Source organism: Octopus sinensis, linkage group LG30 (assembly GCF_006345805.1).
Source record: "Octopus sinensis linkage group LG30, ASM634580v1, whole genome shotgun sequence".
Taxonomy (NCBI): Eukaryota; Metazoa; Mollusca; class Cephalopoda; order Octopoda; family Octopodidae; genus Octopus; species Octopus sinensis.
Window position 1 is genome coordinate 8,258,270 of NC_043026.1, and position 25,000 is coordinate 8,283,269.

Consider the following 25,000-nt stretch of genomic DNA (forward strand, 5'->3'; position numbering starts at 1 on the left):
ATTGCAATGATTAAGTGCAAGTCGTTTACTTAATTAAGGTTTATTTACATTGGAATAGGTTGTTTCCCTTTCCCTCGGGTTATTGTAATCGGTCAGTTCCTAATGTACGTTTTCACAGCACATTGTCTGCAGATGTTCACATATCTAACAGTTTCTTAGTGTTATCCAGAAGCTGCTTCACAGAAATCATTCCTTATCAATCAATCCATCAGTCATATTTTCTCTTCTTACTTATTGCATAACCACATCCCATTTTGCAAAGCTTGTCACTTATTCATCGGTTGGTTCAACAGCCATCCTATATCTACCAGTTGCTTATGTCATTCATATCTTGCTTTGCTAACACTGCTTTGTCTACTTCATAAACTTATATTTCATATCAGAAATAGCTTTAGCAGTTTTTGATATACTCTGTGGTGGGTTTGTCTCAAGGCTATCATTCTTTCCTGTAAATTAAATCATTTTCTTGATGTTGAAATTGTAGTATTTCCCAGTTCTATTTTCACTGCTGTTGCATTTATAAATATTTACCCTGTTAGTACTTCTTCAATTCTTTTATTAAGTATATTTGCGATGTTATATCTTTATTATTGAAAGTACATTTATTGTCCATTTCCTCAAACTGAAGCATGCTTGAATAGAAATGATGGATTTCTTCAAGAAATATTGTGTAACGAGTGTATGTATTGTGTGAAAATGGTTTTGAAAGTTCTTTTTGTTGTTCCGATGTAGATTTTATTGTTTTGTTATGCAACTTTAATTCAGGGGTATGGCTTTGATCTACTGCATTTTTGTCCATGAATTTTCAGATACATGTTTATAGCTTTCTATGGCATGTTTAGATTTCATGTGCAACCGTAGCTCACTTTTACATTGTTCTTATTGAATAGCCTGTGATATCTATGGTCAGTTATGAAATATTTGATGATGAATAGTAGGAAGTATATTTTTGTTCGTCACATTTAGACTGAAAGGTGGGTTGAACCAGCTGATTTTTATAGTTTGACTGGTATTTTGTTTCATTGGTATAACATTAAATACACGCACGTTCTTTTCTTTGATTCTGCTTGGTTGGATGATAGTGGAAACTCTTTAGTTTATGCTGTTTGTTGACTAGATACTTTATTAGGTGGTTGGAATACATTTGTATACTGTAGCACAACGTCCAATTTCCCATAAACCCGGTTATCTTTCTGTGGATAGGTTTTTAGTATTACAGGGAAAATTTAATAAAGGTAGATTTGTTTGGATGGATGTTTTGAGATTGAACTCTTTGAGGCATTTACGTTTTCTCTTTGTCTTTTACATTTCATTCCAAGCAGAATAATTTATGTCTGGTTACTATGTTATCATCTCTCTTCTGGATTTGTTGCTTAATCTTTTTAGTGTATGTGTGTGTGTGTATGTATATATATATATATATATATCTCTAATGTAGGATAAAACTTTTTCGAAAAAAAAATTTGATCAATGGCCAGCATATTAAAAAAAATACCTTTAAAGGTTAAATTTATAAACAACTTATAAATAAGGGCAAACGAAAAAATTTCTAATGCCAAATATGCCGAAATTGGACATATTGTCCATAACCATATAATTTTTCACAATACGCACGCTACTCGAAAAAAAGGTCGACAGAAATTTCATTTATTTCTTTGCCACATTTATCACTGCCGGAGGGAGGGTTCTTTCGAACCAACCCTGAAATCGGTCTGATATGGTAATAATGGAATTTTTATGAAATTTCTGTCAACTTTTTTTCGAGTAGCGTGCATATTGTGAAAAAATTATATGGTTATGGACAATATGTCCAATTTCAGCATATTTGGCATTAGAAATTTTTTCATTTGCCCTTATTTATAAGTTGTATATATATATATATATATATATATATACCCATACACGTGCTGTTTATGGACATTTTCCTTCTCAGGATTTTTCTTTTCTCCTTTCTGATGAAGAGCTTATACTTGAAACATGAAAAAACCCACTCTTCTTTCCATCTTCACTGAGCAGTGTTACAGTATTTCATTTATCAGCAGTCTGAGCTATTGTAGTACTGCCGGTAGTAGTAGTGGTAGTCAAACAATAGTAGGGCTTCTGTAGTGGTGGCACTACACTTAAAATACTCTCTGGGTGTTTTGTGATAGCGGCACCATGACAACTAGATGCAGTGTAGACAATTACAATTACAGTACAGGCGGCAGTTGTAGTAAAGCAGAGGTAAAATTGGTGGCAGTGTAGGTAGCAGTAACACTAAACTTAGCTGCACTTCTAGTTCTGGTAATAACTGACAGGATTGATGTGGCAGTGTTGGTAGTAGTATTATACAAACTTGCAGTACAGGCAGTAGCAATAGTGGTGGTAATTGAAATGGTGCTGTTATGACTACAAACCCTCTGGTTTTTTTTACTCTCTCTCTCTCTCTCTCTAGTTGAAATTCTAGTTCTGGCAGTAGTTGTAGTGGTGATACAGTGGCAGTGTTGGTACTAGTGTCACCCACAACAGGACAGCAGGCAACTGTAGTTGTGTGGGTAGAAGTGGTTGAATTGATGAAGCTGTCACTACAAGCTTTCTGTTCTCTCTCTCTCTGCTACCCTCTCAGATCTCTTACTTCCTCTTCCCCCTTCTACCTCCTACCAACACTTTCTGTTCTCTCTCTCTCTCTGCTACCCTCTCAGATCTCTTACTTCCTCTTCCCCCTTCTACCTCCTACCAACACTTTCTGTTCTCTCTCTCTCTGCTACCCTCTCAGATCTCTTACTTCCTCTTCCCCCTTCTACCTCCTACCAACACTTTCTGTTCTCTCTCTCTCTGCTACCCTCTCAGATCTCTTACTTCCTCTTCCCCCTTCTACCTCCTACCAACACTTTCTGTTCTCTCTCTCTCTGCTACCCTCTCAGATCTCTTACTTCCTCTTCCCCCTTCTACCTCCTACCAACACTTTCTGTTCTCTCCCTCCCATGCCTCCCACCATCTTTATTTCCACTTCCATCCCTCAGCTCACTCCCACTCTCTATCTCTCTCTCCCTCTCTTTCCACAATACAGTTGTTCCAGCTATCAACCTCCATCCACCACCACTACCACTCATTCTATAACCTTTTACCACTTCCTTTCCCTCCTTCACTTCTCTTATCCCCTCTCTCTCTCTCTCTGTTTCCACAATGCAGCTATTCAAGCCTACACCCACCACCACCACCATCTTCCCACTCTTTACTTCCACTTCTCTCTCTCTCTCTCTCCTTCACTTTCTCTCGCTCCCTTTCTGTCTCTACAAAGCGTCTGTTGCGGCCACCATGCTCCAACCGCCTCCACCATCACCACTAAAGTGTCTCTCAAGAAGTGTAAATGAAGAGAAGGTCTTCATCGGTGCCATAACGTTTGCGGGCCGTGTCAAAGGTCTTCCAACTGCAACTGCTGACTTCATCTGGAGAGAGAAAGAAAGAGAATAGACAATAAAAGAGGAAGTGGGGCAGAAAAGAGACAGAAAGGGAGAAAAGACAGGTAAAAAGGAAAAAAAACCCAGAAAAGTAAGAGACAAATAGAGGTGGGGGGAGAGTGAAGGGAAGAGAATGGAGGAGGGGAAGAAGAGAGATAGATAATGATGCAAATAAACACACCTGGACTTGATATATAAAATTTACATACATATATACATGTAAATATATACAGGGACATTAATGACATGTAGGAACATGGTATTTTGTTATGCAATTACAATATACTGTGTAGTATATTATGTTTGCATAACAAAATACCATGTCCCTAGAAATCATTAATATTTGCATACCAGCTTCCAGGAGTGTGTTTGTAAAATTGGTATATCCAATAACATTACAGTGGAGGCGCGTGGCTTAGTGGTTAGGGTGTCAGCACCATGATCGTAAGATTGTGGTTTCAACTCCTGGACCGGGCAACGCATTGTGTTCTTGAGCAAAACACTTCATTTCACGTTGCTCCAATCCACTCAGCTGGCAAAAGTGAGTAACGCTGTGATGGACTGGTGTCCCGTCCAGCTGGGGAACACATACGCCATAGAAACCGGGAAAATGGGCCCATGAGTCTGGCTAGACTTTAAAAGGGCACATTTATTTAATTATTTTAATAACATTACACCACTAGTGGCTATTGAGTTCGTGGATGATTAAAGGATTGGATGGATACTGATGAAGGAGCAAAAACTCCCGGAATATGGCATATACACCAATTAACCAATTTTCCTCTTCAATCTCATTGATGTTTACATAAAGCAGTGCTGGTTACACTTTCCATAGGAAATCTGTAGAGATAATCTGAATGAGTGATATAGGGATATGTAGAGAGAGAAAGAACAACTGAAAATATTTAGAAGGTGAACGTCTATGTATAAGCATATAGATATTAATGGATTTGTAGAACAAATCTGCACAGAGTACAAAAATTACAGAAAACAAAGGAGAGAAGACATGGTATTTCAGGCCTGACAGCTGTTTCTGGGGGTCTTGGAATAACTCAACAGAGCACTATCTACCTAGATATCTCGCTTTAAATATATATATATATATATATATATATATATATACATGATGATGGCTGCCCCCTCATTATCGAGTATGGCCATTGCACGAAGCTTAACTGTTATTGGTGCAGTGATCGAATGTGACTTTTTAGCCCAGCTAAAGATCTACAATGTCTTGTACAGAATTGGCAACTAAGACCTTTACTGGTAATAGCTGGCTGTAGTTGTAACTGGGCTTCATGTACCTTTGCATGTCGTTTAAGTCCTCCTGCCGAATTACACTCTCTTCCACATGCCCGACAGATATGATTTGTATGGTGTGTAACACCACCACCATTGGCCAGGTTGTCACTCATCTGTCTCGTTTTATGACTACGAAGATGACTCATGAGTCCAGCTTTACTGAGGCAGGGTCTTGCACAGACATTGCATGTCAGAATCAAAGGAAGACCCTTCCCTTCTGGAAGTGTAACAACGATGCCCTTCCTGACATCCTTCCTTACTTTCTCATGTGCAACTCGAGATTTCTCAAAAGTGGCTGTCCCCTCGTGCACAATCCTTCACCTGCTACGATCAATAGCTATGCCCTCCCATATACACACATATACATACACGCACATATATACACACACATCAATTATCACTAATAGTGACTGAGGGTGCAAGGTAGCGCTTACATTGCTAAAAACAAATGTCAAAGACCCCTTATGGCCACGAAAAGTACATCCCTGCACTGACAGGGGAGATAACCACAAATCAGTGAGTGAGGTCACTATACTATACTAGCTTCACTTAGGTCATCAGTAGTAGTCCCTCCATCACAGATGGTTAAGCTAATTCCCAGCTCTTAGTATATAGGCGCAAGAGTGGCTGTGTGGTAAGTAGCTTGCTAACTAACCACAGGGTTCTGGGTTCAGTCCCACTGCGTGGCATCTTGGGCAAGTGTCTTCTGCTATAGCCTCGGGCCGACCAAAGCCTTGTGAGTGGATTTGGTAGACGGAAACTGAAAGAAGCCCGTTGTATATATGTATATATATATATATGTATGTGTGTCTGTGTTTGTCCCCCTAGCATTGCTTGACAACCGATGCTGGTGTGTTTACGTCCCCGTCACTTAGCAGTTCGGCAAAAAGAGACCGATAGAATAAGTACTAGGCTTACAAAGAATAAGTCCCGGGGTCGATTTGCTCGACTAAAAGGCAGTGCTCCAGCATGGCCGCAGTCAAATGACTGAAACAAGTAAAAGAGTATTTACCATATGAATCAATGGATGGTTGGGCAAAATGGTAAAGTGAAAATTATAAAATAACAAAGGAGGCTAAATGTAATATGGACCCAAAAAGGAAGAATTCAGTTGTCACTAATTGTAACTGATGGTGCAGGGTGCTAGAAACAAGAGCCAAAGACCCTAGCCTAACCATCAGTGATTGGGTAGTCACTATTGATGGGCCAAGTGAAACTAGCTAATATGGTGACCTCACTTGCTGTGTGGCAATTATCTCCCCTGTCACTGCATAGACATATGCTCTTTTGTGGGAGTAAGGGTCTTTGACTCTTGTTTCTAGCATTATAAATGCTACCGCACATCCTCAGTCGCTGTTAGTAATAACTGAAATTTTCCTGTTTGGTACAAGAGGTGGTGCTGCTCCAGAATGGCCACAGTCTGATGAATCAAAACAAAAAATAAAACAAAATGAGAAAAGAAAGTGTAAGGTATGGGTGGGGGGGGGCAGACGGATTAATAAGGGATAATCTCTACTTACCATGATTCAGTGCAGGGTTTTTGTAGTAGATTTGTTGTTTGATCTTGTTGTACCCACAGACGACAACAAAGTGACCTTTGTGGTGGTGGTGGTCGTGGCGGAAAAGAGAAAAGGAAAACTTGGCGTTAATTCAACGGTGGTGGTCATTGTCGTAGGGCTAATGGAGTTTTTACATCCTGTCGCAAACCCCTAGCTAAGCTGTTGCTGTTTAGCCCCAGGTCAGTCCCGATCCAGCAGACCTATGATCAAAGATGTTCCAGCTGTGACCATCCTGTCTTTTATTATTCATGCATCGTGTATCTAGGACTACATTATCTAATGTGTCCTTCCTTGTTGTTGTTTAGCCACAGGTCAGTCCTGATCCAGTAGACCTATGATCAAAGATGTTCCAGCTGTGACCATCCTGTCTTTTATTATTCATGCATCGTGTATCTGGGAGTACATTATCTAATGTGTCCTTCCTTGTTGTTGTTTAGCCACAGGTCAGTCCTGATCTAGTAGACCTATGATCAAAGATGATCCAACTGTGACCATCTTGTCTTTTAGTCAGACATAGTGTATCTAGGACTACATCATTTAATGTGCCCTTCCTTGTGATTGTTTAGCCCCAGGTCAGACCTGATCCAGCAGGCCTATAATCAAACATGACCCAGCTGTGACCATCCAGTCCTTTAATTAGACTTAGTGTATCTAGGACTACATTTTCTGAAGTATCCTTTGTTGTTGATTAGCTCCAGATCACTCCTGAACCACCTGTGACCATCCTGTCTTTTATTTAGACATAGCGTATTGAGGACAAGATAATTTAATATGTTCTCCCTTGTTATTGTTTAACCCCAAGCTGGTCCTGAGCAAGCAGACCTATGATCAAAGTGGTTCCAGCCATGCCCATATTCAGCCTGAAAACAGAGACTCCTACACACTAGACTTGCTGCAGAAACAATAACCTTGGGTTAAACAACTGCAACAGACATGATTCAATAATGTACTCCTAGATAGACTGTGGCTGGATGTTGGAAATACTGGGAGTTGGAACTTCATGGATCATAGATCTGGATTGTGTGGGAGAAATAGTGTTGTGAGGATGGTGTTGTGTTGTGTGGGAGAGATAGTGTTGTGAGGATGGTGTTGTGTTGCAGATGGCTTTTGGACTTTGTGGGAGAGAGAGTGTTGTGATGATGGTGTTGTGTTGCAGATGGGTTTGGACTGTGTGGGAGAGATAGTGTTGTGTAGCAGATGGCTTTAGGACTTTGTGGGAGAGATAGTGTTGTGTTGCAGATGAGTTTGGACTGTGTGGGAGAGATAGTGTTGTTAGGATGGTGTTGTGTTGCAGAAGGTTTGGGACTGTGTGTGGGAGATAGTGTTGTAGAAATGTCTATATGTATGAGTGTGATTAAAGAGGTTAAAGAGGGACCAGGGACAAGTAGGGAACAAGTTGCTGCAGTAAGATGTTGTGTCCCTCAAACAACCAGGTTGACTTGGATTGAGAAGTAATTGTGAGTAACAGATTTGAGATGTCAATGTTGTTGAGCAAAAGAATATTAACAACAACAACAACGATGATGATGATGATAATGATGATGATGTAATAATTTACTTTAATATGACATAAGTAACCATAGCAACATTAATGTCCACTGACCTTGGTAAGAACTGCGGCTGTCTCGGAAGCATGTCAAATGTCCACATTTCTGATGCGAAAGAGAAATAAAAAAATTAAAAGAGGGAAAAGAAGAGAAAGAAAGCAAAGAAATACTGAAAGGAAAGAAAGAAAGAAAGAAATAAAGAAGATGTGATTGTGGGTTTAAGAAGCTTGCTTCCCAATCACATGGTTTGGGGTTCAATTCTGCTGCATGGCACCTTGAAAAAGTGTCTTCTACTATAGCTTTAGAATGACCAAAAGCCTTGTGCATAAATTTGCCAGATGGAAACTGAAAGAAGCCTATCGTGCATATAGGCATCAGGGATGTGCTGCCTAGGTAGGTAATGCTTACCTTGAATAAACTAGATCAGCAACAACATTTTCCTTTTATGGCAAAATATGCAACATCGATGTTTCCTAGGGCTAAATGGTGGTGGTGTAATTCCCCTACGGGACTGTCACATTGAGTTGACAGTATACGACCACTATATCGCTCCACCACTGCTCATGTCTCTCTGAGACATTTAGAAATTCAATATTTCTAATTTCGGTGATCAGTAAAAATTTTTTTACTGAAAATAGGATATATTTGCGAAGAGGTTGCAGTCATCTCAGCGAGCGAGGCAGGCTACCCTGGACTGATGACGAGCAATACACTCAGAAACATATGTCTTCAGGTGCTTAGTCCCAGGTGGCGGGGGTGATTGCCTGCCCTTCGCAAATATAAGGACACAGAAAATGTATCAAAGCCGACAGGAGACGTCGATGCTTCCTAGGGCTAAACAGCGGTGATGTCACATTGAGTTGACAGTATACGACCACTCTATCACTCCACCACTGCTCATGTCTCTCTGAGACATTTAGAAATTCAATATTTCTAAAGTATTATATAAGCTTAAAGCTTATACCGATCACCATGTACAGGAAAACCTACTTTTTCCTGTCGAGGGCTTATATGCCCCATTGTTAGACTATTTTATTTAGTCATTTCACGGTGGTCTCTTATAAGCTCTAAGCTTATAAAATTCTATTTTCATTATTTACAGAAAAAAAAAAAAAAATATATATATATATATATATAGGTGCAAGAGTGGCTGTGTGGTAAGTAGTTTGTTTACCAACCACATGGTTCCGGGTTCAGTCCCACTGCGTGGCACCTTGGGCAAGTGTCTTCTACTATAGCCTCGGGCCGACCAATGTCTTGTGAGTGGATTTGGTAGATGGAAACTGAAAGAAGCCTGTCGCATATATGTATATATATATATGCGTGTGTGTGTCTGTGTTTGTCCCCCTAGCATTGCTTGACAACCGATGCTGGTGTGTTTATGTCCCCATTACTTAGCGGTTCGGCAAAAGAGACCGATAGAATAAGTACTGGGCTTACAAAGAATAAGTCCCGGGGTCAATTTGCTCGACTAAAGGCAGTGCTCCAGGATGGCCGCAGTCAAATGACTGAAACAAGTAAAAGAGTAAAGAGTATATATATGTATGTTTGTGTGTCTGTGTTTGTCCCCCCCATCATCGCTTGAAAACTGATGTTGATGTGTTTACGTCTCCGTGACTTAGCAGTTCAGCAAAAGAGACCAATAGAATAAGTACTAGGCTTACAAAGAATAAGTGCTGCGGTCGATTTGTTTGACTAAGGCGGTGCTCCAGCATGGCCGTTGTCAAAGGACTGAAACAAATAATAGAATGGTAATAAAACTCGTCCCCTAACCTCATAGAAAATGTTCTGTGTGAGTACAAGGGAGTCGAGGAGACAGATGAGGATGTTTCCGAGGCTGAGATGTTGGAGGATGGTTTGGAGTTCAACAGATCTAAGAAGAAAAAGAATTAGAATTAAAAGTGTGAGTTGCATATGAAGTGGAGACCTTCATTCGTACATGGAGCTGACTGATGCAAGAAAATGATTAATGATTTGTGATTGTGACTGTTGTAAGAAAATGATTAATGATTTGTGATTGTTGTAAGAAAATGATTAATGATTTGTGATTGTGACTGTTGTAAGAAAATGATTAATGATTTGTGATTGTGACTGTTGTAAGAAAATGATTAATGATTTGTGATTGTGACTGTTGTAAGAAAATGATTAATGATTGTTGTAAGAAAATGATTAATGATTTGTGATTGTGACTGTTGTAAGAAAATGATGAATGATTTGTGATTGTGACTGTTGTAAGAAAATGATTAATGATTTGTGATTGTTGTAAGAAAATGATTAATGATTTGTGATTGTGACTGTTGTAAGAAAATGATTAATGATTTGTGATTGTGACTGTTGTAAGAAAATGATTAATGATTTGTGATTGTGACTGTTGTAAGAAAATGATTAGTGATTGTGACTGTTGTAAGAAAATGATTAATGATTTGTGATTGTGACTGTTGTAAGAAAATGATTAATGATTGTTGTAAGAAAATGATTGATTTGTGATTGTGACTGTTGTAAGAAAATGATTAATGATTGTTGTAAGAAAATGATTAATGATTTGTGATTGTGACTGTTGTAAGAAAATGATTAATGATTTGTGATTGTTGTAAGAAAATGATTAATGATTTGTGATTGTTGTAAGAAAATGATTAATGATTTGTGATTGTGACTGTTGTAAGAAAATGATTAATGATTTGTGATTGTGACTGTTGTAAGAAAATGATTAATGATTTGTGATTGTGACTGTTGTAAGAAAATGATTAATGATTTGTGATTGTGACTGTTGTAAGAAAATGATTAATGATTTGTGATCAAAAGAACTTCAGATAAGTTTATTTTGGCTTTTATTCAGACACAGTCTACCTAAGACTATATCATCTTGTTGTTTAGCCCAAGGTCATTCCTCATCCAGCAGACCTGATCAAAGACGTTCCAGCTGTGACCATCATGCTTTTCATTCAGACAGTGTATCTAGGACCACATTATCTAAAGTATACTTCTTTCTTGTTGTTTAGCCCCAGGTCGGTCCTGATCCACTACACCTATGATCAAATGCGTTTCAGCTGAGACCATCTTGTCATTATTCCAGCATAGTGTACCTAGGACTACACTAATGTGCCCCACCACCACCACCACCACCACCACTACCACCATCACCACCACCACCACACTTTAAAAATTTTTTAGTTGATTTTCCTTTTTAGCTGGCTGAGTGACCCCAGAAGAGTGTCAGTTTCCATAGGATACGCAGTGTGTGAGTGTGTGTATGTGCATACGTGAGTGTTTGTGTGTATGTGTATATGCGTGTGTGCACAGGTGTGTACCTTTGCCGTGATATCACATAATGGTTGCAAATGAACATCAGCATCACACAAGTGATGTTGTTTGTATCTTGTCTTCTGTGTTTGGTGATGAGGAGAAACATTCTGTTGCTTGGAAACAGATGACGGTTGGCAACATGTAGGGTCTCTGGCTGTAGAAAATCTGCCTCACCAAATTCCACCTGACCTATTCAAGCCTGGAAAATGGATGTTGACCACATGTGTACCGTTGGTGATTTTTTTCCTCCGTCTTCCCTTCCTTGGATCTTTCCTTTTCTTATATTTCTGATGAAGAGCGCTCTGCTCGAAATGTTAAATCCTCCCTCTTTCTTTCCTTTCCTGAGCGTCCAATAACACTATACTTGTTCCACGTCCTCGCGTTGTTGTGTTTTCTCTTGGTGTTTTCCTGTATGGATTAACTATACATACATACAAGGAGGGGCTGAAAAGTTCCAGGCTTTAAGGGTATCATGGAAGGGTAGAGCAGTTACCTTTACAGGGGAGGTAGGACAACTATTAAGAAGATATGCAAAAAACTATTAAGGAGAAGATATGATAGTAAGTGAGGTTTGGTGACAGGGAAGGCATCCAGCTGTAGAAAATCTTTCCATGCAAGCATGGAATATTGAACATAAAAACAATGATGACAAAGACTAAATGTACTCACTGTTTTGTTACCGAGACTCCGTTTCTGTGTGCACTTTCAAACAGTTGATTTATCTTTGCCTCGTCACTGTCAAAATGGCTTTGGTAGAATTTCTGTAAATTAGAGAAGGAACCGATAAACCTTTTTGATACTATAAATCAAAATCAAAATCGATCAACATCAATGGAAATTGCAGCTGTGATACCAGTGCCGGTGGCACGTAAGCGAACCATCCGATCGTGGCACGTAAAAAGCACCATCCGATTGTGGCCGTTGCCAGCCTCGCCTGGCCCCGTAAAAAGTACCATCCGACCGTGGCTGTTTGCCAGCCTCGCCTGGCCTCCCTGCCGGTGGCACGTAAAAAGTACCATCCGACCGTGCCCGTTTGCCAGCCTCGCCTGGCCCCATGCCGGTGGCACGTAAAAAGTACCATCCGACCGTGGCTGTTTGCCAGCCTGGCCTGGCCTCCCTGCCGGTGGCACGTAAAAAGTACCATCCGACCGTGGCCGTTTGCCAGCCTTGCCTGGCACGTAAAAAGTACCATCCGACCATGGCCGTTTGCCAGCCTCGTCTGGCACCTGTGCCGGTGGCACGTAAAAAGTACCATCCGACCGTGGCCGTTTGCCAGCCCCGTCTGGCACCTGTGCCAGTGGCATGTAAAAAGCACCCACTACACTCATGGAGTGGTTGGCATGAGGAAGGGCATCCAGCCGTAGAAACACTGCCACATCAGATTGGAGCCAGGTGCAGCCTTCTGGCTTCCCAGACTCCAGTTGAACCGTCCAGCCCATGCTAGCATGGAAAGCGGACGCTAAATGATGATGATGATGATGATGATGATTTCGACTGAAATTAATTATCTTCATTCCGATTAATATATAATCCTCATACTTGTGAACACAAACTTTAGCAAGGTTACCGCTGTCACCCTTGCCACCAACCACTTCCTTTCAGCCAATTCAACATGTGAAACCATTCATCCAGGAACATTTCTTTTCCTCCCTCTGTCCCCCCCACCCTGATTCCTCTCTGTTGAAAAATGTATCAATAGGTGCAGGAGTAGCTGTGTGGTAAGTAGCTTGTTTACCAACCGCATGGTTCCGGGTTCAGTCCCACTGCGTGGCACCTTGGGCAAGTGTCTTCTACTATAGCCTCGGGCCGACCAATGCCTTGTGAGTGGATTTGGTAGATGGAAACTGAAAGAAGCCTCTCGTATATATGTATATATATATATAATGTATGTGTGTATGTATATGTTTGTGTGTCTCTGTTTGTCCCCCCAGCATTGCTTGACAACCGATGCTGGTGTGTTTACGTCCCCGTCACTTAGCGGTTCGACAAAAGAGACCGATAGAATAAGTACTGGGCTTACAAAGAATAAGTCCCGGGGTCGATTTGCTCGACTAAAGGCGGTGCTCCAGCATGGCCGCAGTCAAATGACTGAAACAAGTAAAAGAGTAAAAGAGATTAAACCATCGAAGACTCTTCCATTTCTCTTGGGTATCAAACAAATACACATTATTTGCCGTTTCCTCTCCTGTCTCTGTATTTAGTCTTTTGTACAATTTCAGAGCATACAAAAAATCTAATGCTCTTAGGTTAGACTTTTTGGTGGGCAACCAGATTTGAACACTCTCAAGTGTAACTGCCCAAAACTGTAAGGACAATCTGGAAACTTGACTGATGAAAGAAGGCCTTTTTTTTCCTGACCACCTGTGTATCATCTATCTGTCTGGATATTTTATTGTGCTTTATTGCATTTTTGTTCCATTTTATATATATATATATATATCGACTTAATTAAGTTTAATTTAATTTAATTAGGCTGGTATGCCATTAAAAACATCGAAACAATGCATTGTCTAAAGATGAATAGGGTAAATGTTTTTTTAATTTTCCTTTAATTTCTGAATTACTATTAATTGGCGGTTTGAGTCCTGGCTGCTCTTTCTAGTGGGTCGAATGGCCTATTTGAGGCCGTTCCTCAATTGTTGTTGAATATATATATAAATGAAGTTTAACGCAGGTATAAATTAAATACTTTTACTTCCGACACATGTTTCGAAGATTTCACTATTATTATTCAAAAGAATAAATGGTATAAAACAATGCAATCTTCTCTTCAGGGAAGTGAAAAAACGAAACTCATCAATAAGACATTTTAACAGAAAATGATGGATATGTATAGTGATTTACTGAACGCTATGTAAATTTCATTTAATCAAGATATCCTTGGCCTGAAGAGTAGCCTCCGTTCCTTAACGCTTGTATACACACATACACACACGTATTTACTTTGCTTTCAAATGGGTGAGGGTTGGCGACAGTAAGTGCCACTAGCCATGGAAGATCTGCCTCAAATATGCACAGCCTGACCCATGCAAGCGCGGAAAAGTGGACATGAATCGATGATGATGATGACAATTATGATGACGATATGATGATGACGATGCTGATGGTAATGGTGAGAAAGATAATTATAAAGATGATGATGATGGTAATGATGACGATGATGGTGATGATGATGATGATGGTGATGATGGTGATGATGGTGATGATGGTGATGATGGTGATGATGATGATGGTGATGATGATGATGGTAATGATGACGATGATGGTGATGACGATGGTGATGACGATGGTGATGATGATGGTGATGCTGCTGGTGATCCTAATGATGATGGTGATGATGATGGTGATGATGGTGATGATGATGATGGTGATGATGATGATGGTAATGATGACGATGATGGTGATGACGATGGTGATGATGGTGATGATGATGATGATGATGGTAATGATGAGAAAGATAATTATAATGATGATGACAATGGTGATCCTAATGATGATGATGATGAGTTCAGGGTCCTTACCTGTTCAGCATAATTTTTATCTGCCCCCAAGGTGACCGTGAAGAATTTCGTGACCACCCCATGGTACTTCAGCAGGTAGGCAAGATGGATTGTCCAGACACTGAAATAGAAAGAGGCTGGCCTATAGTGAAGTAGTTATTATTGTTGTTGTTGTTGTTGTAGTACAGCCCCAGGTTAGTGTCCATTCCTGATGTGACCATCACTTTATTTTATTCAGAAATTACATTCTTAAGACAACATTATCTGATGTGTCCTTCCTTATTACTGTTGCCTAGCTACCAATACCTATTTTTTTATTACCCACAAGGGGTTAAACATAGAAGGGACAAAGACAGACATAGGTATTAAGTCAATTACATCGACCCCAGTGCGTAACTGGTACTTAATTTATCGACCCCGAAAGGATGAAAGGCAAAGTCGACCTCGGTGGAATTTGAACTCACAACGTAACGACAGACGAAATATAGCTACCAATACCGGACCTACGAGCCAATGAGGGAGACCTCTACATGGTAGTTAGACCTGGTAGAAAAAACAGTCAAATATCCCTCAAATCACACCTTGCTTATGTATGTATAAACCAATGAGGCAGACCTCTGTATGGTAACTAGACTGGGAGAAACAGCAGCCAAATCTCACTCAAATCAAGCCCTACTGTCTTATGCCTACTTGTATGAGCGAATCAGTGGGACCTCTACATGGTAGCTAACTTGGTAGAAATCACAGCCAGATCATAACCTACAATCTTATGTATGAGCCAATGATGGAGACCTCTACATGGTAGCTAAATCTGGCAGAAATAACAGCCAAATCTCCCTCAAATTACATCCTATTATCTTGTGTATGAGCCACTGAGGCAGACCACTGCATGGTAGCTAACTTGGTAGAAATAACAACCAAATCTCCCTCAAATCACAACCTACTGTTTTATTAGGAATGAGCCAATGAGGGAGATCTCTACATGATAACTAGACCTGGTAGAAATAGCAACCAAATCTCCCTCACATCACATCTTAGTGTCTTAATGTCTATAAGTGAGCCAATCAGGGAGACCTCTAGATGGTAGAAATCACAGCCAAATCTCTCTCAAATTTCTACTACCGTATGTATGAGCCAATGATGGAAACCTCTACATCGTAGCTAGATCTGGTAGAAATAGCAGCCAAATCTCTCTCAAATTTCTACTACCGTATGTATGAGCCAATGATGGAAACCTCTACATCGTAGCTAGATCTGGTAGAAATCACAGCCAAATCTCTCTCAAATTTCTACTACCGTATGTATGAGCCAATGATGGAAACCCCTACATTGTAGCTAGATCTGGTAGAAATAACAGCCAAATCTCCCTCAAATTACATCCTATTATCTTGTGTATGAGCCACTGAGGCAGACCACTGCATGGTAGCTAACTTGGTAGAAATAACAACCAAATCTCCCTCAAATTACATCCTATTATCTTGTGTATGAGCCACTGAGGCAGACCTCTGCATGGTAGCTAACTTGTAGAAATAACAACCAAATCTCCCTCAAATTACATCCTATTATCTTGTGTATGAGCCACTGAGGCAGACCTCTGCATGGTAGCTAACTTGGTAGAAATCACAGCCAAATCTCTCTCAAATTTCTACTACCGTATGTATGAGCCAATGATGGAAACCTCTACATTGTAGCTAGATCTGGTAGAAATAGCAGCCAAATCTCTCTCAAATTTCTACTACCGTATGTATGAGCCAATGATGGAAACCTCTACATCGTAGCTAGATCTGGTAGAAATCACAGCCAAATCTCTCTCAAATTTCTACTACCGTATGTATGAGCCAATGATGGAAACCTCTACATTGTAGCTAGATCTGGTAGAAATAGCAGCCAAATCTCTCTCAAATTTCTACTACCGTATGTATGAGCCAATGATGGAAACCTCTACATTGTAGCTAGATCTGGTAGAAATAGCAGCCAAATCTCTCTCAAATTTCTACTACCGTATGTATGAGCCAATGATGGAAACCTCTACATTGTAGCTAGATCTGGTAGAAATAGCAGCCAAATCTCTCTCAAATTTCTACTACCGTATGTATGAGCCAATGATGGAAACCTCTACATCGTAGCTAGATCTGGTAGAAATAGCAGCCAAATCTCTCTCAAATTTCTACTACCGTATGTATGAGCCAATGATGGAAACCTCTACATCGTAGCTAGATCTGGTAGAAATCACAGCCAAATCTCTCTCAAATTTCTACTACCGTATGTATGAGCCAATGATGGAAACCCCTACATTGTAGCTAGATCTGGTAGAAATAGCAGCCAAATCTCTCTCAAATTTCTACTACCGTATGTATGAGCCAATGATGGAAACCTCTACATCGTAGCTAGATCTGGTAGAAATAGCAGCCAAATCTCTCTCAAATTTCTACTACCGTATGTATGAGCCAATGATGGAAACCTCTACATCGTAGCTAGATCTGGTAGAAATAACAGCCAAATCTTCCTCAAATCACAACCTACTGTTTTATGTATGCATGTGTCAATGAGCAAGACCTCTCTATGATAGCTAGCCTTGTTAGAAATAGAAGCCAAATATCCCTTAAATCACAACCTATGTATATATGCATTAGTCAACAAAGAAGACCCCTACATAGTAACTAGACTTGTTAGAAATACCAGTCAAATGTCTCATGTCTATATGCATGAGCCAATGAAGCAGACCACTATATGGTAGCTAACTTGGTAGAAACAACAGCCAAAGCTCCCTATACACTGCAAGTATATGTATTTATGTATGAGCCAATGAGGGACATATCTACATGGTAACTAGAATTGCTAGAAATAGGAGGCAAATCTCCTGCAAATCACATATTACAGTCTTATGTAAGTATGAATCAATGGGGAAGACCTCTACATGGTAACTAGACCTGGTAGAAATAGCAGGCAAAGCTCCCAAATCACACCCTTACTGTCTTATGTATGAGCCAATGAGGGAGGCCTTTACATGATAGCTAGACCTGTTAGAAATGGCAGCCAAATCTCCCTCAAATGGGATGGTGATTGTTGGAACAACGTATATCATAAGTCAGATCAATCAGAGTTAAATGGAATGTTAAATAACTCACTGGGGTCCTATAAAATATAACGTTCTGTGGTTTACCAAATGAAGGCCTGGCCCTTTCCCAAGCTGAAGGCTGTGGAACTGTCACTCACCTCTGTCCACATTGTAGCTGTTCTAGGTCCGTATTGTAGATGGTGCTGTCGTCTTTGCCCAGGTACCTGCACAAAGAGAATTAGAAAGTTGTTAGTAGGCTTATATCTGATGATGGTGGAGGGGATGATGTGGGTGGTGGCAACGATGGGAGTGGTTGAGATGACGGGAGTGGTTGAGATGGTGGGAGTGGTTGAGACGGTGGGAGTGGTTGAGATGATAGGAGTGGTTGAGATGACGGGAGTGGTTGAGATGGTGGGAGTGGTTGAGATGGCGGGAGTGGTTGAGATGGCGGGAGTGGTTGAGATGATGGGAGTGGTTGAGTTGGTGGGAGTGGTTGAGATGGTGGGAGTGGTTGAGATGGTGGGAGTAGTTGAGATGATGGGAGTGGTTGAGATGTTGAGGAAGGTTGAGATGATGGGAGTGGTTGAGATGGTGGGAGTGGTTGAGATGATGGGAGTGGTTGAGATGGTGGGAGTGGTTGAGATGATGGGAGTGGTTGAGATGTTGAAATGATGAGATGATAGGAGTGGTTGAGATGATGGGAGTGGTTGAGATGATAGGAGTGGTTGAGATGATGGGAGTGGTTGAGATGATGGGAGTGGTTGAGATGTTGAAATGATGAGATGATGGGAATGGCTGAGATGATGGGAGTGGTTGAGATGATGGGAGCGGTTGAGATGGTGGGAGCGGTTGAGATGGTGGGAGTGGTTGAGATGGTGGGAGTGGTTGAGATGATGGGAGTGGTTGAGATGATGGGAGTGGTTGAGATGATGGGAGTGGTTGAGATGTTGAAATGATGAGATGATGGGAGTGGTTGAGATGATGGGAGTGGTTGAGATGATGGGAGTGGTTGAGATGATGGGAGTGGTTGAGATGATGGGAGTGGTTGAGATGATGGGAGCGGTTGAGATGGTGGGATTGGTTGAGATGTTGAAATGATGAGATGATGGGAATGGCTGAGATGATGGGAGTGGTTGAGATGATGGGAGCGGTTGAGATGGTGGGAGTGGTTGAGATGGTGGGAGTGGTTGAGATGATGGGAGTGGTTGAGATGATGGGAGTGGTTGAGATGATGGGAGTGGTTGAGATGTTGAAATGATGAGATGATGGGAATGGCTGAGATGATGGGAGTGGTTGAGATGATGGGAGTGGTTGAGATGATGGGAGTGGTTGAGATGATGGGAGTGGTTGAGATGATGGGAGTGGTTGAGATGATGGGAGTGGTCGAGATGATTGGAGTGGTTGAGATGTTAAGATGATGGGAGGGTGATGGTTTCAGAGGTTGAGATCATGGTAATGGGCAGTAGTGATATTGGTGGAGGTCATAATCCAACATCCGTTTTGCATGCGGGCATGGGTTAAACACTTTGACCAGGGTCGGTCGGTCAGAGAGGGCAGCACCAGGCTCCAGTCGCCTGTTGTCGTTTGGTCTCAACAGTCGGATGCCTTTCCCAATGCCAACCACCTCCCAATGGAGTGGACTGGGTGCCTTTTATGTGCCACCAGCAGTGGCCACATGCCACTGGCACTGGCCAGCTGCCTGGTTGAGTGGTTAGGGGATTTACCTCACAATCATAAAGTCGTGAGTTCAATTCCCAGTGGCACATTGTGTTCTTCAACAAGGTACTTTACTCTTTGCTCCAGTCCATTCATCTGGCAAAAGCAAGGAGTGCTTGGATTTCAAAGGGGCCAGCCTTGTCACATTCTGTGGTACACTGAATCACCCTGAGAACTACATTAAGGGTATGCATGTCTGTGGAGTACCCAGCCACTTTCACTTCAGGTTCACGAGTAGGCTCTTCCTTAGATCGGATCCACTGGAACACTCATTGTTGTAATCAAGGGAGTACCAGGTGTGGCTGGGTGGTAAGATGCTTGCTTCCCAACCACATGGTTCCGGGTTCAGTTCTTCTGCATGGAACTTGGGCAAGTATCTTCTCTTATAACCTTAGGCCAACCAAAGCCTTGTGAGTGAATTTGGTACACAGAAACTGAAAGAAGACTGGCAAATATTTATATATATGTTTGTGTCCTTGTAACTCAGTGGTTCAGCAAAAGAGACCAATAGAATAATTACTAGGCTTACAAAGAATAAGTCGGTTGTCAAGCAATGCTAGGGGAACAAACACAGACACACAAACACATACACACACACACATATATATATATACATATATACAACAGGCTTCTTTCAGTTTCCGTCTACCAAATATACTGGATATAGTTTAAGCCTTTAACATTTACACTGGCTCTGTCTGGCCCATACTTGAAATCTTCAAAGCCACAGTCGAACCAATTCTACTATATGGCTCAGAAACCTGGACGTTATCAAAGAAGCTTGAGAGGCGGTTGGATGGAACCTACACTCGCCTAGTTATGAGAGCTCAAAATCTCTCGTGGAAGCATCATCCAACCAAAATGCAAATATATGGGAAACTACCACCTGTGTCATCTCTTGTGAAAGGTAGGAGAGTCCAGTTTGCTGGACATTGTTGTAGAGCTGAAAAAGAGGTAATTTCTACTCTTCTCCTATGGAAAACATCTGCTCGTGATACCAGAGGGTGCACACTCTCCTACCCTGATGTAATCTCCAGGGATACAGGCATCCAGCAACAGGACCTCTGTAATGCTATAGTGGACCGTGATGTCTGGTGTAACATGGTAAATTCCATTGTCTCGACCACGGTCGAACAATGATGATGATATATATATATATATATATATACATACATACATACATATCTCCTGTGAAAGGTAGAAGAGTCCAGTTTGCTGGACATTGTTGTAGAGCTGAAAACAAGGTAATTTCTGCTCTTCTCCTCTGGAAGCCATCTACTCCCGATACCAGAGGGCGCACACTCTCCTACCCTGATGTAATCTCCAGGGATACAGGCATCCAGCAACAGGACCTCTGTAATGCCATGATGGACCGTGAAGTCTGGCGTAGCATGGTAAATTCCATTGTCTCGATCACGGTCGAACAATGATGATGATGATATATATATATATGTATATGTATATATATATATATATACATATATATATATACATACATACATATCATCTCTTGTGAAAGGTAGCAGAGTCCAGTTTGCTGGACATTGTTGTAGAGCTGAAAACAAGGTAATTTCTGCTCTTCTCCTCTGGAAGCCATCTACTCCTGATACCAGAGGGCGCACACTCTCCTACCCTGATGTAATCTCCAGGGATACAGGCATCCAGCAACAGGACCTCTGTAATGCCATGATGGACCGTGAAGTCTGGCGTAGCATGGTAAATTCCATTGTCTCGACCACGGTCGAACAATGATGATGATGTTATATATATATATATATATATGTATATATATATATATATATATATACATACATACATATCATCTCTTGTGAAAGGTAGGAGAGTCTAGTTTGCTGGACATTGTTGTAGAGCTGAAAACAAGGTAATTTCTACTCTTCTCCTCTGGAAGCCATCTGCTCGCAATACCAGAGGGCGAACAATGATGTTGATGATGATACACAGCTGTTCTTCACTTTCAACAAAGTCATTATTCACTTGAGTCATTAGTCACCCTGAAGGATGACTAGATGGTCCTTGTCGCTCCAACGGACGGATGGACACATGTGGCAACAACAACAATTATAGCAACCGCTGCTACTACTACTTACCGAAGTACCATAGAACAACAGGCGAGTCCACAGTCCCAGCTGTACTTCTGTGATTGGAATGGTATTGGGATGGAAAGCGAGGCAGCTGCAATAGAAAACAGTATCATCATCATCATCATTACCACCATCGTAACGGTCACTCTTTACTCTCTTTTACTTGTTTCAGTCATTTGACTGCGGCCATGCTGGAGCACCGCCTTTAATCGAGCAACTCGACCCCCGGGACTTATTCTTTTTGTAAGCCCAGCACTTATTCTATCGGTCTCTTTTGCCGAACTGTTAAGTGACAGGGACATAAACACACCAGCATCGGTTGTCAAGCAATGCTAGGGGGACAAACACAGACACACACAAGCATATGTATATATATATATATATATATATACATATATACGACAGGCTTCTTTCAGTTTCTGTCTACCAAATCCACTCACAAGGCATTGGTCGGCCCGGGGCTATACTAGAAGACACTTGCCCAAGTTGCCACGCAGTGGGACTGAACCCGGAACCATGTGGTTGGTTAGCAAGCTACTTACCACACAGCCACTCCTACGCCTAAGATGGTTAATAATTTTCTGGGTGTCTGCCAAGTCAGCCGCCAGACGTCGGAGTTTCAATGTGTCCATGCCCAGGGAAGTAAGGCATTCAGAATATGGCAAAAGCCTGATGGAGGGTATTCTGAGAGGGGGTCCTTTTGTTGCCAACAGCTTTCTGAGTTTTCTCCATCCTATAAGCTTATTCTAGCTACAATACTTTCAGAACATCCTTAACTACTGCTACTGTGTGTGTGTGTGTGTGTGTGTGCACGCCTTCGTATGTCATACACAGCAAGTGATAGAAACCGGTGTTGGTTTGTTTACAGCCCATAGTGGTTCGGTAAAAGAGGTTGATGAAATAACTATGACGATGGAGGGTGGGAGAAAGGGAGGGACAAAAAAAACAAAAACCTCGGAGTGGCTGTGTGGTAAGTAGCTTGCTAACCAACCACATGGTTCCGGGTTCAGTCCCACTGCGTGGCATCTTGGGCAAGTGTCTTCTGCTATAGCCCCGGGCCGACCAATGCCTTGTGAGTGGATTTGGTAGACAGAAACTGAAAGAAGCCTGTCGTATGTATGTATGTATATGTACGTATGTGTATGTGTTTGTGTGTCTGTGTTTGTCCCCCATAGCATTGCTTGACAACCGATGCTGGTGTGTTTACGTCCCCGTCACTTAGCTGTTCGGCAAAAGAGAACGATAGGGCTTACAAAAAAGAATAAGTCCCGGGGTCGATTTGCTCGACTAAAGGCGGTGCTCCAGCATGGCCGCAGTCAAATGACTGAAACATGTAAAAGAGTAAAAGAGAGAGAGAGAGAGAGAGAGAGAGAGAGAGAGAGAGAGAGTATAAGTACTGGTGCTCAATTAAAATCGTACAATGAAATTCTGTGAGGCATTGAATATGGACGGAGACCAAAGTGAAACAGGATGTTACCTGACTTTTGGCGCCAACTACAATTTTTTTTACTTATTTCTTTAATATTCATAATTAAAAGAACTGTCTCGAATTAATGAAACGGCGAAAATAAATACATAAGTCCCGGGGTCGAGTTGCTCAATTAAAGGCGGTGCTCCAGCAAGGCCGCAGCCAAATGACTGAAACAAGTAAAAGAGTAAATGAAAACCTTTACCTTGTTATATAACGGTTATACCATGGTTTCCGAAATTTGCTATAAAATTGTGGCATTTGGCCGCGTTGGCTGCTATTTCTAGCATGTAAAAATTACCTGTTAAAGGGTAATTTTCTACTTTGAAACATGAATATGTTATCTATTGACTTTTTATACATGCTAGGCCCACGGTGGTGATATTTATAACGAGTATTCGCTACCCTATATATATATAATGTTTTGTTTGTTTCAGCCACTGGACTGTGGCCATGCTACGGCACCGCCTTGACGGGTTTTACTCAAGCGAAGTGACCCCAGGACTTACTTAAAAATTAAAAAAATTAAAAAACTGGTTGCTATTCCATCGGACTTTTACGCCGAACAGCTACATTACGGAGACATAAACAACCCCAAAGATATACACAGGGACGATATGTTTCTTCCAATTTCCCCTCTACGAAATCCACTCACAAGGATTTGATAGCCTATGGTTATAGAAAAAGACACACGCCCAGGGCGCCATGCAGTGGGACTGAACCCAGAACTTAGTGGTTGGAGTGTGTGTGTGTGTGTGTAGTACCACTTTAAGGGATAGGAAGGTTATGCAGTTATCGAAGGCCCTGTTTATTTAAGGGGCACCTAGTGCTAATCTATATATGCAAAAAAATAAAAACCCAAAAAAACACCTGGTATATTTTAAATGACTATTGTAGCGAAGTCAGGTAAATGGTTTGCACCAATATATATTATGGGTTTATGGGTTTCCTGTTACAAGGCTTATCAAGAACGGGGAATGTGGAAGGGCTTTCGTCGCACCCTGTACACACATACAAGCATGTGTGTGTGTGTGTGTGTAAATCGAGTCCTTAATTCAGGTAAAAATGCACTCTGTCGACAGAGTGGGTACACATTCATCGAAATGTATAGAATACTGAACACTTCGGATAATATATATATATATATATACACACAAATTGAGATAGGGGTTGTAAATGCAACCCTCCATGGGATAACATATATCCAATATACTGCCAGTAAAGCAGCCAACAAAGTTAATACATAAATGTTAAGGATTGCGATGCAATCAATTCATTTACTGTATTACATGGGCAAAGGTAAAATGATTTACCACAAATTACTATCTTGTATATATATATATGTATATATATATATATATATTAGGGAGTAAATCCAAACTTACAGGGAAAAATTAGATTTAGGATTGAATCTAATTTTACAGTATAAATATATATATATTTATATATTAAATTAGAGATAAAACCACTATTAGGCAAATCAAACAGTGAAAATCATAAACCAATACATAGAAATAAAATTAATTAATATAATATACAATATATCTATCTATCTATCTATCTATCTATATATATATATATATCTATATAAACAAAAGGGTAATAATATAGATTACTACCAGTAGCTCAGCACAAAAGACCAATTAGTCATTAGGACTTATTCTTTTGTAAGCCCAGTACTTATTCTATCGGTGTCTTTTTGCCGAACCGCTAGGTAACGGGGACATAAACACACCAGCATCGGTTGTCAAGCGATGCTAGGGGGACAAACACAGACACACAAACACACACACACATATATATATATATATATATATATATATATATATATATATATATATATATATATATATTATATATATATATATATATAATATATATTATATATATACGACAGGCTTCTTTCAGTTTCCGTCTACCAAATCCACTCACAAGGCGTTGGTCGGCCCGGGGCAATAGTAGAGACACTCGCCCAAGTGCCACGCAGTGGGACTGAACCCGGAAC

At 40.9% G+C, this 25,000-nt stretch overlaps 2 protein-coding genes across 3 annotated transcripts in view; both read right to left on the reverse strand.

The window, feature by feature from the left end:
• Positions 1 to 25,000, reverse strand: part of LOC118768538 — a 492,176-nt gene that overhangs the window by 239,129 nt on the left and 228,047 nt on the right. The gene's annotated exons all lie outside the window — the stretch shown is intronic.
• LOC115226760 (protein GUCD1-like) overlaps positions 2,804 to 25,000 on the reverse strand; it is a 33,137-nt gene continuing 10,940 nt past the window's right edge. The window contains exons 3-10 of the mRNA XM_029797781.2: positions 21,534 to 21,618; positions 17,868 to 17,933; positions 14,673 to 14,772; positions 11,821 to 11,912; positions 9,622 to 9,721; positions 7,905 to 7,953; positions 6,263 to 6,337; positions 2,804 to 3,428 (exon numbers count right to left, since the gene is read on the reverse strand). Of these exons, the coding sequence (XP_029653641.1) occupies positions 3,337 to 3,428; positions 6,263 to 6,337; positions 7,905 to 7,953; positions 9,622 to 9,721; positions 11,821 to 11,912; positions 14,673 to 14,772; positions 17,868 to 17,933; positions 21,534 to 21,618 (659 nt within the window). The 3' untranslated portion in view covers positions 2,804 to 3,336. The remainder of the gene's footprint in view (positions 3,429 to 6,262; positions 6,338 to 7,904; positions 7,954 to 9,621; positions 9,722 to 11,820; positions 11,913 to 14,672; positions 14,773 to 17,867; positions 17,934 to 21,533; positions 21,619 to 25,000) is intronic.